The 12,983-nt window shown below is 38.2% G+C and overlaps 1 protein-coding gene across 6 annotated transcripts in view; it reads right to left on the bottom strand.

Annotated features, from left to right (window-relative positions):
* Positions 1-1,342: 1,342 nt before the first annotated feature.
* The window catches only part of CFAP54 (cilia and flagella associated protein 54), a 101,304-nt gene continuing 89,663 nt past the window's right edge, over positions 1,343-12,983 (bottom strand). For all 6 annotated transcript variants that reach the window (XM_077934824.1, XM_077934826.1, XM_077934825.1 and 3 more), the window contains 10 exons: positions 12,668-12,779; positions 11,564-11,656; positions 10,458-10,599; positions 8,681-8,863; positions 7,624-7,832; positions 7,116-7,298; positions 6,689-6,795; positions 5,914-6,067; positions 3,469-3,546; positions 1,343-2,335 (listed from right to left, as the gene is read on the bottom strand). In XM_077934824.1, the coding sequence (XP_077790950.1) occupies positions 2,216-2,335; positions 3,469-3,546; positions 5,914-6,067; positions 6,689-6,795; positions 7,116-7,298; positions 7,624-7,832; positions 8,681-8,863; positions 10,458-10,599; positions 11,564-11,656; positions 12,668-12,779 (1,381 nt within the window). In that variant the 3' untranslated portion in view covers positions 1,343-2,215. The remainder of the gene's footprint in view (positions 2,336-3,468; positions 3,547-5,913; positions 6,068-6,688; positions 6,796-7,115; positions 7,299-7,623; positions 7,833-8,680; positions 8,864-10,457; positions 10,600-11,563; positions 11,657-12,667; positions 12,780-12,983) is intronic.

Below are 12,983 nucleotides of genomic sequence, written 5' to 3'. Positions count from 1 at the left end.
TTTATTTTATTGAATTGTTGCATAAGAACTTGCTTTTCTCCAACTTCCTTATAGTAGTAATTTTTTCAGTGTATCCTTCTAGAACTTGAAACAAATTCTTAATCTCAGATGTTTGCTATGATGTTTGCTTCAGTTGCTATGGTTACAGCAGTATCAAAATCTCATCCTTACTATTTTTCAGCTGTGTTAAGAGGTGTTGAAAATTCTTACTTTATTAGAAATATCTTAAAAGCATAAACTATTTAAAAATGTGGCAAGTGTCATATTAAATGTTTATTTTAATTGCCATGACAGGTACCATGCGGATTGTTGTGCGAAGACAGTGATTCTAAAACAGATTTTAATTTAATTACTAATATATCCTTTAATCTGGGTTTCAAACTGTGTTACTCATTTTAATTAAGATGCCTACTATGCCTCAAGCAGAACTTCAAAGTGCTTTAAAAATGAGCTTGTGCCTTTTTGCTTATGATACATAAACATCTCTTGGAAAATCCTTCTCAAAAAGGGGAGTGGGTCTTTATTCTGCTGTGCTTTTTATCTTTGAACCAAATATGCAATGCTTTTCTTCTCTTTTGCTGGAGGTATTCTTGAAGAGCACCAGAAAAAGGATGAGGGAATTTCATTCATCTTTTAACTAAAGAGTGAGAGAGAGAATTAAGCCCCTTGCTACTTGTTCTTAGGTATTTGGGTTGATAGTTCACTATCTATTCATCTATTCTGAATCTTCCAATATTCAGCTTCACTGGATGAAGGTTCTAGTATGTATTATGAGAAAAGGAGATGTGGGATTGAGGGAGTCCTTATACATTCTTACCACCCTCCCCAACAGCTGTGCTGAGTGTATATAGGCTGGATATGTCATTTTCTTCCCTATGCAGCCACTGCTGCAGTAACTTCAGTAAGGATGGGAAACTCCAGTCCATGGACTTTATCTGGCCTACTAAACTTCTTAACCCAGCTCCGGGCACTCTCCTAAGCCATGCTCCCCACTAGGTCACACCCCCTCACATGTCTCATTCTGCAGCGAGTTGGCCATGAAGGAACAGATTTCTTCCTACTTCACCAGTTAACTCTGTTACTTCCCTGCACACCAGAAGACAAGGTGAGAAAGGGGGAAAGAGTGTGTGTGTTTAGAGAGAGAGCTGTGAGTGTGTTTTCGCCTTGCCCACTTCAAGCATGCATCTCCTGATCACTTTCACATGAGGGAATTTAGTACTTTGGGGGAAAGTTCCCTACTCCAGCAAGCCTGCATGCCAAGAGAAAGGACTGTGGAGACCATTTACACATTTCTAACTTGCAAAATAAATACTATCAAAAGTGAAAAGCTAAAATACAATCATGATTTTTAAATAATTTTTAATATCTTTGTATTCAGTATTTTTAAACATTAGCAATACAATGGAACCACGGGTATTTGAAAGCAAGTAAAGCATTTAGGACTAGCATGTTGGTTAGTTTAGACTTTAATTGATAGTTGGATGTATTACTGAATTACAAGGGGGAGGGGAGTTGATAGATACACCTGGACCAAACCCCAATAGCCAGAGCACAGCTCGGACATAGCACAATAAAAAGCTTGCATTATATCAGTAGTGCCCGAACATTCATGAATAACAACCAACTGCTGTTCAGCATGGAAGCCTGCAAAATTTGAAAAGCAACAACCTCTACTGAAAGGCAGACATTCACTGGAAAAATGTCTTCAAATCCCAGAAGCTCAAGTAAGAAAATCATTTCTGGTTCAATAATATCACTTCTAAGCAGTTAAGACGAATGTAAAAACCTACATTTAACTTACTAGGTAGCTTTAAGAGAAGAAATACTAACTGTTCCAACTATGGAGAGGATATAAAGCCTGGAAAAATACAGAAGCAAAAAAAAAAATCTTAATTTTCTATTAGAACAACAAAAATGAAACAGAAATCAGTTTGTGGAGTATAAAGTTTAAAATATTTTAAACCAAAAAGTTTACATAGTAAATTAAATCTGAACATAGAAAACTACTACTTAGAAGTCAAAAAGAACAACACCAAATGTATGTTTATTACAACAGCCTCAAATATTTTATCGATTCCAGAGAAGAATAGAGACCAATTCTTTGTCTCATGGAATAGGGAATTTACAACTGGCTTCAGTATGACAGCATATTACTCTATAAACTGTCAACTCTGCATAGGTTGAATGAATAACAAAGTTACTCCCCAATGTTTACTCAAGCGAGCAAAGACACTATCCAGTTGAAAACATTTCCAGCAATTATCACACACCCATTAGCTGGCTCAAATAATTTCCTTAAATTCTTTATTGATGGTAAAGTGATGTCAAATGGGATCTGCAAAAGAGAAAGCACAAACATGGAAAAAACAAAAAATCTTAATAGAATTAAGCAGAAATCCTATATAAACTTCAGTTAGAACAAGTCACAATGAATTTAATTCATTCTGAGGAATGAGAGGAGACAAGTGCATTTTTTCCAGGGGGTACTCAAGGGTACATAGTACCAGCATCTCTTTTTGCTGTTATTAAAAAGTGTGGCACTTACTGTAACAACTTCATGGTGAGTACCATTTTTCAAGAAAAAAAAGCACTGAGAGGGACTAATAGTGTGACCTGAGGCATGCTGAGAAGCCATTAAGGACTTGTGCCTGCTCTATGCTCCGACCATACATGTCCAATGGGGCCCCTATCCTGATTGGGGTCTGAGGCAGTAGTTTCTCTCATATATTGAGCCCTTCTAGTCTCTTTGGATAAGTCGTGCTGTTGCGGGGACTTGCGGTTTTTACTGGAGGCTCTCCTCCATTGTGGAGTCCAAATGGTGCCATTTAGATGAGGCTTTGTGGCCAGTGGGGTGAAAAGGCACAAAGGAGGCTGAAGGAGGCATGAAATCCACCATTGAGAGCATTGTGCCACGTACATGCAAAGTGTGATGCAATACACTGACTCTCAGGTGAGCCGGAGGGATAAAAAATGGCCAAGGGTGGTAGCTGTTCAAGAGGAAGAAAAAGTGAAGCAATCTGAGGCAGCATGTGCCTTAGCAGTAGAGAAAGGGCTTCCCTGCAATCTCCCACCCCAGTGCAGAAAACAAAAGTGATAAAAGCTTGCCACCAAGTCTTTCCCGGCTATCTACTTCCCACCTAGGGAAGGCTCTGAATTTTAGCAGGAAAAGATGAAGAGAGAAAGAAATGAGAAAGGGCTCATGGACCAACAGAGCAGAGGCAGCAAGTAACAAGGGGGGGGGGGGACAAGGTAAGAAGGGACAAGACAATGTAACTATATAAAAAGACCTGAGGAGAGAGCAAAGAATGGGAGCAAATGGTGATCTGGCTGCACCGAACAAAGGCAGAAGCAAACTGAATTTGAATGTGACCATATGTATTCATAAAAACTGATACCAGTGGAAAACATTATGTGGAAGATGTTTGCATTTGGAAAAAAAGTTTTTTAAAAGAAATCCGAACAACATACCTCTGTGAGTGGTGGTGGCTCATGCGGGTCAACAGACAACAAGGCTCTTATTTCAGAGAAACACTGTTTGACCATTTCCTAATTGTAGCAAAGTGGGGGAATATAAATATTATTATATTGTATGCATTTAATCTATTATATTTGGTAGATTCTTATTTTTTATATACTGTAGTTATGTACAAAACACAGTCACCATCATGCAATGCTAATGTTGAAAACCACTGGGTTTATCTGTTGTCCTGTTGAATAGTTGAAAAAAACCTCAAGGACATTTTAAGTATTCAACAGGAGCAGAAGAAAAACCTAGACGGGGAAGCAAACTTTCTTCTTTTCAAGCAGAATAACAGGAACAAACCAGGAGAGGCCTGGCAGGGCCCATCTTTGGCTATAAATGGTGCTCCTCACCATGCTGAGTAAATTCATTTTCAGCTGAAGAGCAAAAGTCTGTGATTATTCTCTGCTTCCCAAACTGAACTGGCAGGCAAACTGCAAACCTCATGCTCCACTGCCATCAATTCATGCCAGGGAGCATGGTATAGTTGCTCTCCCAAACAGTAACCCCACAGAAACAGTTTAAAAGGCCACAGAGGGTTTAATTAGGTAAAGGCCCAATAGTGCTGTTGTGCTCAGGCCCTGCTTGCGGGATTCCTATGGGCATACAATAGGTATTGTAAGACCAGGATGTTGGACTACATGAGTCACTGGCCAGATCCAAATTATGGCAAAATGCAAGTTAGACTGTGAAATCCAAATGTTGCTATGGAATCATCAACTTATATTTAAAGGATTGTACATATAATCTGGCAACTCAGTCCCAAATATTTGCATGGACATAGTTGACTGGAACACAGTCTGAAGAGCCTATGGTTACACTGCTTCAGCGTCAAATCACCAGCCAAAGTCTTAGTGCATCCTATTCAGATACAGTACTAGGATTATTTAGTTATGGGTGAAAATATGTGTGACACTCCATAAAAAATCAAAACGGTCCTTTAAAAGCAGTGCTATCTGCCATTTAGACCACCTACACTATATGATTGGTTGAAATATTTGTTATCCAAGCTACTCAAAAAACAGCTTTTCAATAATGAAAGCAGTGACTTGTTGTCTGTGCTGTCACAATATCCATCAGGTAAAATGCCACCACATGCATCATTAATCATTTATTAAAATAGATATTGAAGAAAAAGTGTCACATGATAAATGTCTCCTACTTTGAAAATAAATGTCTACTTTTTCCTTGGCATTCATCATGCAGCAACTGTACTGGCAACACTTCACTCCACTGATGTTATCGCAAACAGATCACAAATTTCTAGACTTGTCTCTCTTGTGTTTTTTTAAAACAAAACTGAATATGGTTTTGCTAACAAAAAGTCTAAGAATTATGGCTGACAAAAAAAGGAAAAACCATTTCCCATAAGCTCCTGCGGAGGGAAAGGGTCGTGGAGAAGTCTAGTTGCACCAGGAACTGATCTGACAATGGCAGATTGTTTGGCTCTGCCTATGAGTTCCAGTGGGAGGTGCTATCCCAATAATGTCTAGAGGATTAGCATTCTGTAAAGGTAAATTCTGCCTCACTAACCTTTTAAGTGTTCTTTTACCATTTCAACACAACAAGCATGCAGACAGGAGTGATCTGGTAGGCACTGTATGCTTGGCTTTTCAAAGCACCCACAGAGCTACAATTCCCAGCATCCTTAACTACTACAGTACCCAGGATTCGCTGGGGGAAGCCATGTGCTTAAAATATTTGGTGTGGATGTGTCCAAAGTATATCACCAAAGGCTTCTAATGAAATAAGGATCCATCGGATAAGAAAATGAGTAGAAGTTCCAGTAGGAGGCACCATCCCAAAGGATGTGGAATGCCCTCTGGAAGACAGTCAGAATGTCCCCTCCCCACATCACAGTTCTTATCCAGATCAGGGAGCAGACAGATGCTTTTTATAAAGAAAAAATATGGGTAATCCAAAGCATGTGAGGCAGGCATGCCTTTAATGTGACATGTAATTTTACTCTGAATAGGGCAAGCATCTTAGGAGCAACCTCTTTTGAAGTAGTTTTCAGCAACTACGTTGCTTTCTAACAATCATTAGTTTAGCTGCCTTTGTCAGAAAGAATTGTTGTTGTTGTTTAGTCATAATGGTCTCTTAAAACATAGTGCTCGCATCAGGGTTACTCCCAAGTATGGGGGAATTTGGAAACGTAGCATATTGCCTGTATTATATGTTTTAGCAATTCCCCTACAGAAAAGGAAGAAGCAAATGGAAGGTGGTTAAAATGTATGGTAGGAAAGGTTAATTCTGCCTTGTAGTGAATGGAAGTTATTGCAATTGCCATGTGCAGTTACTCTTCATAACTTCACAGCATCACAAAATACAAATAAATGCCACACTCATTGATTGTTGTAGGAGTGCTTCCTGAATTATCAATTTTTATATACCCTGGTTTTTTCATCAAGTGGCACCTTTGCCACAGTTTTCGCTGAACTTGAATGTGTCTCTGTTTCACTTTCTAATTGAGAAGTCTTCACAGTTTGCATTAACATTTCAATTTGTAGCTTAAGATCAGACAGCTTTTCACGTACAGCAATAACACTAAAAAAAAAGAAAAAAATGTTAACACAATACAATTGCACTATCAATACAGTGGTACCTCAGGTTAAGAACTTAATTCGTTCTGGAGGTCCATTCTTAACCTGAAACTGTTCTTAACCTGAGGTACCACTTTAGCTAATGGGGCCTCCCGCTGCCACCGCCACATGATTTCTGTTCTCATCCTGAAGCAAAGTTCTTAACCCGAGGTACTATTTCTGGGTTAGCAGAGTCTGAAACCTGAAGCGTCTGTAACCCGAAGTACCACTGTACTGTATACATACAAAGTAAAATATACTTCCTTGGGTAATAAAAATAAATTCTTTACTAAGATGGTTTTCTTTGCTTCCCTTTATGCATAATTATAGCAGTGTTTTTGTATGGCACTGGTTGACAGAAATGGGGAGGGAGGGAGAGAGAGAGATGGTGACAAACAATCCAGAAGGCATGGACTGGGCCTCTTGCTCACTGAACTTCTCAAAAGGAGAATAAAAGAGGAAGGGGAAGGTTTTGGAGGAGAATAAGTGGAAGGCAATATTTTAACACAAACTACCCAGAGCATGCACAAAAACATGTTCTTTCGCATACAATATAACATGCAGCAAAATTAATACATTAAGTTACCTGTTCAGTGGGATCCACAAATAACCACAATACACATTGGCTGAATTGAAAGACTTGATGTTGGTAATTTTGACTGCTTTTGTATTATAAGCATAGACAAACAAAACCTACACAAAGGAAGGAAAGATATATAATAGAAATAGAAATTGATTAGATGTTTATTATCCTTGTAGAAATGCCATTTAAATTAGTCCATAGATGGACATACTATATGTTTGTAAGCTAAAAACTAAAGAAAATGTATTTGTAGAATTGGTACCTAATTCTCCACCCAGCAGATGGCTTTGCTAAATTAATCAGTGTTTGATTTAATTAGAAAGGAAGGCAGCATCAGGCACAACCCACAGCCTTACTTTACTCTTTACTTTACTCCATGTAAGGAGTTCATGCTTTATGTTCAAAGAGAGCACCAATTCTGTAATCTTACCATAGTTTCCCCTTCTTTCAATGACCTTTCCAAAGATGGAAGGTACCACTGCACACAGAGTTCCCTGATGGGAGTACTGGTTGCCTTGTTGTCTGAATGAATGTCCATCTCAGAGCTACAAGCAAGGCTGGCAGGTAATTTCCATGATGTTTGTCTTTTTGGTAACAGCGCTCCTGAGAGTGACTAAAATTATAATAATTAAGCATGAGTTTATCTTTGTTCAAGTCCCGCCCCCAATATAAAACTTATTTGAAAAACCATACACATTTGTTTACTCAGAAGACGCCAAGCAAAAATTCCACAATATGTCTGATTTCTGAAGAGCTTTCCTCATGGCAGGTAAATGAATGGGCCTGTTCTGAGTATCACTAATGTTGGTAATCACTCATGGTTTTTATTATTCTGTATTATTTTGATTGTAAGACGCCTTTAATATTTCGTAGGAAGGGGCCATAAATACAGAAAGTAAATGCTTAAAAATACATTTTAAGTACTATTAACAAATTACCTTTCCAAGCACGGTCATACTGTAGCAAGGTTTTTCAAAACCATACAGCTGTTTCGGAGGTTCTTGAAGGCAGCAGCCAGAATATATAAGCAGATAGATTTTTAAGAATGAATGCAATTCTGCTAAGCGCAGGGTAACTGTTGTGTCAAACACTGAAGTGAACAGCACATCTTCTTTAGCAAATAGGCCTGCACCTGCTTTTGGAACAGCTGTGACGAGAAGATAATTCATGACTATTTCTACTCCAATTCATAATACACACACATTATAAACACTAAACAAACGAATCATGATCTTATTATTCATAGTATCATTTTTATCTCTCTGCAATAATCATTTCTCCACTCTGCATCATTTTCTTTCTTAAGCTGTGGACCAAATGATGTCAAACAAGCAAGCCATTGTTCGTTTCTGTATGTCTCAAAAATCCATACTATTATATGCAGAAACCACCACCGCTACTACTATTCATTGTTTTCTGAACCAGGACATTTCAGATATCACTAGTTCGTACTAACTCCAGTGAACAAGTTTGTCATATAGACCTATTACGAAATTAATATGGTTACCGGCAGGCTAGGCACCAGGCTTTCTGGGACCTTTAATCAGGGAACTGTTCCACACTCCAGGCATTTTAAGAATATTCACGTTTGGGGTGGGACCAGGCCTACTTTTTCTTATAGGAACATAAGAAGCTGCCTTACCCTGATTGAGACCATTGGTCCACCTAGTTCAGTAGTGTCTACATCAGGGGTAGACCAAGATGCCCCTCCCACCATTATACTGAATAATATTCAAGACACAGATGTAGGGTGACAGTCAATACTAAGGTAAAAGCAATTGTATACTCATTGGAATAATAGCATTACTTATATAGCTACATATTGCATTGTATTGTAAGTGTCTTTTTCTTTCACTTTATTATTCCATTGAAAATTTTCAATAAAATATAATTTTTTAAAAAATACTATGATAAAAGCAATACGGAAATAATTCCAGAGAAACAGTTGCACAGCACACTAAGACAATAGTCTTTCTAAAAAGAGATACTTCCTACCAAGCATGGGGCTCAAGTTCAAGTGTCTGGTTAAGTAAGTATTGTAGCGAATTACATGGACCCAGGGTATCTTCAATTTGCACTGAACGTCTTCAAGAGGAGCGCTTTCAGCTCCATCACTTTCTGCTTTATCTTCATGTGGCAAAGTCATCACAGGAACTTTGTAGCAAACATCATATCCTTCTGGAAAGCAAAATACATGTTTCACAATTCCAGCTCTCAATAATACACACAAAAAACCTGACATCAATTAGTTGCTGTTTTTTAAATTCCACATTGTGCACAGTTTAGCATAAAATAAATTGAAACCAACTGTAAGACAATGGAGCCCCATCAAGACATTTCTAGTTATTGTGGGTTTACTGTTGATTATGACTTAATTAATAACAGTGCAATCAGGGTGCATGGAACAAAGAATCCTCTAAGTACTTCAACACAATAATATATGGGGGGGGATCTGGTTTCCTGTCACATTTTAACACCATGATCAATATCTATTTCAAAGTCAAATACCAATTTTAAGTGGTGAAATATTTGGTCTTAGTAGCCTTTTATAACAATCCCATATTTTAAACCAGTTGAAAATTGGAAAATTTCTCATTTGCTTTGTTTTATTTATATTATCAACCCATTGTACTTTAGATCAAACTTTCTGAAGTTTGATGATCCATTAATTACTACAGTGTGATAGCACTCCTAAACCAAAGAGGGATTTGTATGGGCCAGTTTATTACCTGTAGGAATGCATCAAAACGTGGTGAAACCCCTAATTTATTTTCTTCCATTGGCTAATGACCCTGAGAACTTTTTGCTTTCCCTTGTAATAAGCAATTTGGTAATCTATGTTTCAGCTGATTACTTTAATCCACTCTGCACATGTCTTGGAACAGACACTTGTTTGATCATGCTCTCTCTGTGTCAAACTCTGCTCAGCTGTGTGTTCATTTCAACCCCTATACTGCAATTGTTTTATTCCTCCTCCTAACTGCAGCTGAAACCAGAAATAGAGCTAAAAGGTGCTAATTTATGAATTGATCAATCACAGATTAGGGCACAGGATGCTGTGCCAAAAGAGGCTCAAAAGCACTCAGCAGTAGCTGGTGCATACTATCTTTAGCTAGGCACTGGTTTACACATTACACACCTTGACACTTCACTGCCACATAGTACTCTATACCTCACAACCTGAGATACGGGTGGTCAGCTTATTGACTATCGCTTGGCTTAACAGTACCATGTTACCACATAGCATGCACACAGGAAACAAACCCGTTCTGGGACATTGTCTCCCATATTACTATCTAGCCTGCCTCCTCTGCTTGGTCCCCGATTCAACGGAGGGGGCAAGTTGGATAGACATTTTGCAGCAGCCTGGTGTGATGCCTGTGTGCTCATCTACAGGGAGAGAGAAAAACAGTTCTGCTAATTTGGCATCCCCCAGGTGGGATTGGGCAAATGACTGAGGTAGGCGGAGACCTCCAGGTATCCCACCTGAGGGAAGGCAAGGCCAAGCCTATGCTGTTGGAGCCGCTCCAGATCTAGGGGCTGCACGCGTCCACGCAAAGGGCGCCCCCCGTTTTAAGCGGGGAGCGGTCATTGTATGATAACTCGTACTTAATGTCTTATGGAGCATGGTGATCCCTTTTTGTGCAGGTGGTATATATGAAAGTAGATATTTTAAAAATACACATGCCAAATTTGCCATCTTCGTATGGCTTTTTTCAGTCACTCAGTAACATACATTCTGTCGAACAACACAAGGCTAACAGACAAATACCAGACAAAAAGTCCTTGTAGGAAGAACTGAGGTCCAGCAGAGCAAATTCCGGCATGTTTTCTTGAGCTCTCTGTCTCATGTGATACAATTTAACAGGCTTCTTTCCAATTAATTGCTGTGAAGTCAGAATAGCTTCACTGACCTAGAATCAAGATGTATTTGATCAGATTTAACTCATTGTAATATGTAGTAGCTTTAAAACTGTAAATCAGAAAATTAGCAGTAAAAATAAATACACAATATATATATATATATAATATAAATGGCTGTAGAAATGTTCTGTGTTATTTTGACTTATGCTGTATCACTGTCGCTGATAATTTAATTATTATACAAGCAATTTCGAATCAGACCTATCTACCTACATTGCACAGGTGCCAAACTACATGATAGACAGATGTGCATACATATAAGGCACTTAACCAAAAGCAAGCAATGCAACAGTAGGGTGATTTTGTTCCTCCTTTACTGCCTTTAACCTCCTAGGTGCATTTGCACAAGAATAAAACCTCTCAGTCTAGGCCCATACAGTGTATTAATCTGCTAACGACCATTTCCATTACCGCCAGAGTCTTATGACATTCTAGGTATGGGAAATAACTGCTTCTAGGTTCCCTGTTATTTTCATGAATAAATTGATTTTTATATGCACTTTACCTTAGTATGTGCGTTTTTCTACTCACTGCTTGGCTGGAGAACTGCATTTCAAAATTCAGAAAAGTGCAAATTTGGGGGAATCACTATGAGTTAAGGAGATCCACCTTTAAACTGAACTCGGTCACATTTATCCTCCCTCCCAGGGAGTCATGGGATACTTAAAAATCACTCATTTATAATTACAATTTGAAACCAGCATTAATGGTCATATTACTGAAATTAATTGTTGCTCTTGCTCAAGTTTTTGCCATTTCCCAAAAATACAAAAGATATTGACTAATATTGAAAGAACAGAGGATTATACTGAAAATTGTTAAGTGTTGCCATCATCACCCTATCGTTCTTCCTTCCTATAATGTAAACTGTAGAATGTTTGGTTTTTTCCTCTGTAGGTCAAATTAATAATTATTAAAGAACTATAAGTAAGATTATAAAAATAAGCCCCAAACCTGTGCAGCAGCTCGTATTGCAATCCAGGCCTGCACCCTGTACATTTCCAGGGCTGTAATTTCTTCCGAACTAACACGATGTCTGCTGACAGCCTAAATTTAACACAAGTTCAAATTTAGTTTTTTTTTGGGGGGGGGGGAATCAATATATTATGGGAAAGCATTTTTAAACAACACAATATACTGTAAAAACTTCTGGAACGTCATGAAGAAAAAATAATTCTTATTTCTTTATGGTGCTATCCTATGCATGTTGACTCCAAAGTAAACCCCCAATGAGTGCAATGGGAATTACTCCCAGGCAAGTGGATATAAAATCTTAAACTGCAGTCTCTCTATCTTGACCGAAATAGCTATTCTGATGGCTTGTTTTGGAGGTATAAACTTGGTACAGCAGCCACATGAAAAGAGGACAGAACTCTGCATCATTAGTAATTGTGAAGAAGAGGGAATTTCTGTTTGCATGAAAAGCTACACCTCCTGGCATTTCCTCTAATACACTTGGCCCCTTAAAATTTGTGCATTAAAAAAAAGACAAGCAGGTAGAGTAAATGGTTCCCATATATAATATGATAAAACTACAACACTTCTAAATTTTGTGCATAGCTACAGAGAATCAAAGCTGAAACATTTGACTTAGTTGCTTAATTCATGGGAAATTACTGGGGGTCCAAAACAGGAGAGGTCCTTCAGCGTTCAGGAATTTAAACAGTCTTTCATTGTTTTTGAGACTGCTTTTTACCACAATTTTACACATAATAAGGAAACAGTTGTTATAATAAAGGACTAGTATAACTACACAAGCACTTCATTGGGGTTTGGATGTAGTGATTCAATAGATCTGATTGCTAAACTCCACAAGACAAACAAGAGATTGCAGGGGTCAACATAGCTGTCATAGTTCATTGGGAATAAATGTTTGACAAATTCATGCAAAAGAAAAATCTTGATCTATCCCCACTTACCTGGGAACAAGCCTCATTAAATTCAATAAGACTTACTTTGATATGGTTAGAGCACTGTCAGTGGCCATGTTCAGGCATTTTTTTGTGATCTAAAGCTACTGTATGCACATGCCTTTAGTCGAAGACAAATGGTACATACCCTTGGTTTAAATGTTCTTCCCTTCAGTGAACCAGAAGTTGGAGATTCCTCCTTGTTTGTAATTAAATAAAAATATAGCAATGCTACCTCCATGTATGATTTTCTAATCAATCTGCAAAGCAAACAAACAAGCCCACGAAGCTTGTAACATAACTTTACACAAATCATTATAGAAACAAAGTGGCTAGGTTGTGCTCTGGCAACAAGCAAATAGAAGCTGGGGCATTACATTTTGCATGTCACCACAATGCAGGGGAAGCACCCAGACAATGCACTTCAATGTATCCACACAACACTAAATGCAATCTTAAATTGG

This window comes from Podarcis muralis, chromosome 10, assembly GCF_964188315.1.
Source record: "Podarcis muralis chromosome 10, rPodMur119.hap1.1, whole genome shotgun sequence".
Taxonomy (NCBI): Eukaryota; Metazoa; Chordata; class Lepidosauria; order Squamata; family Lacertidae; genus Podarcis; species Podarcis muralis.
This window is presented reverse-complemented; position numbering and strand designations above follow the sequence as displayed.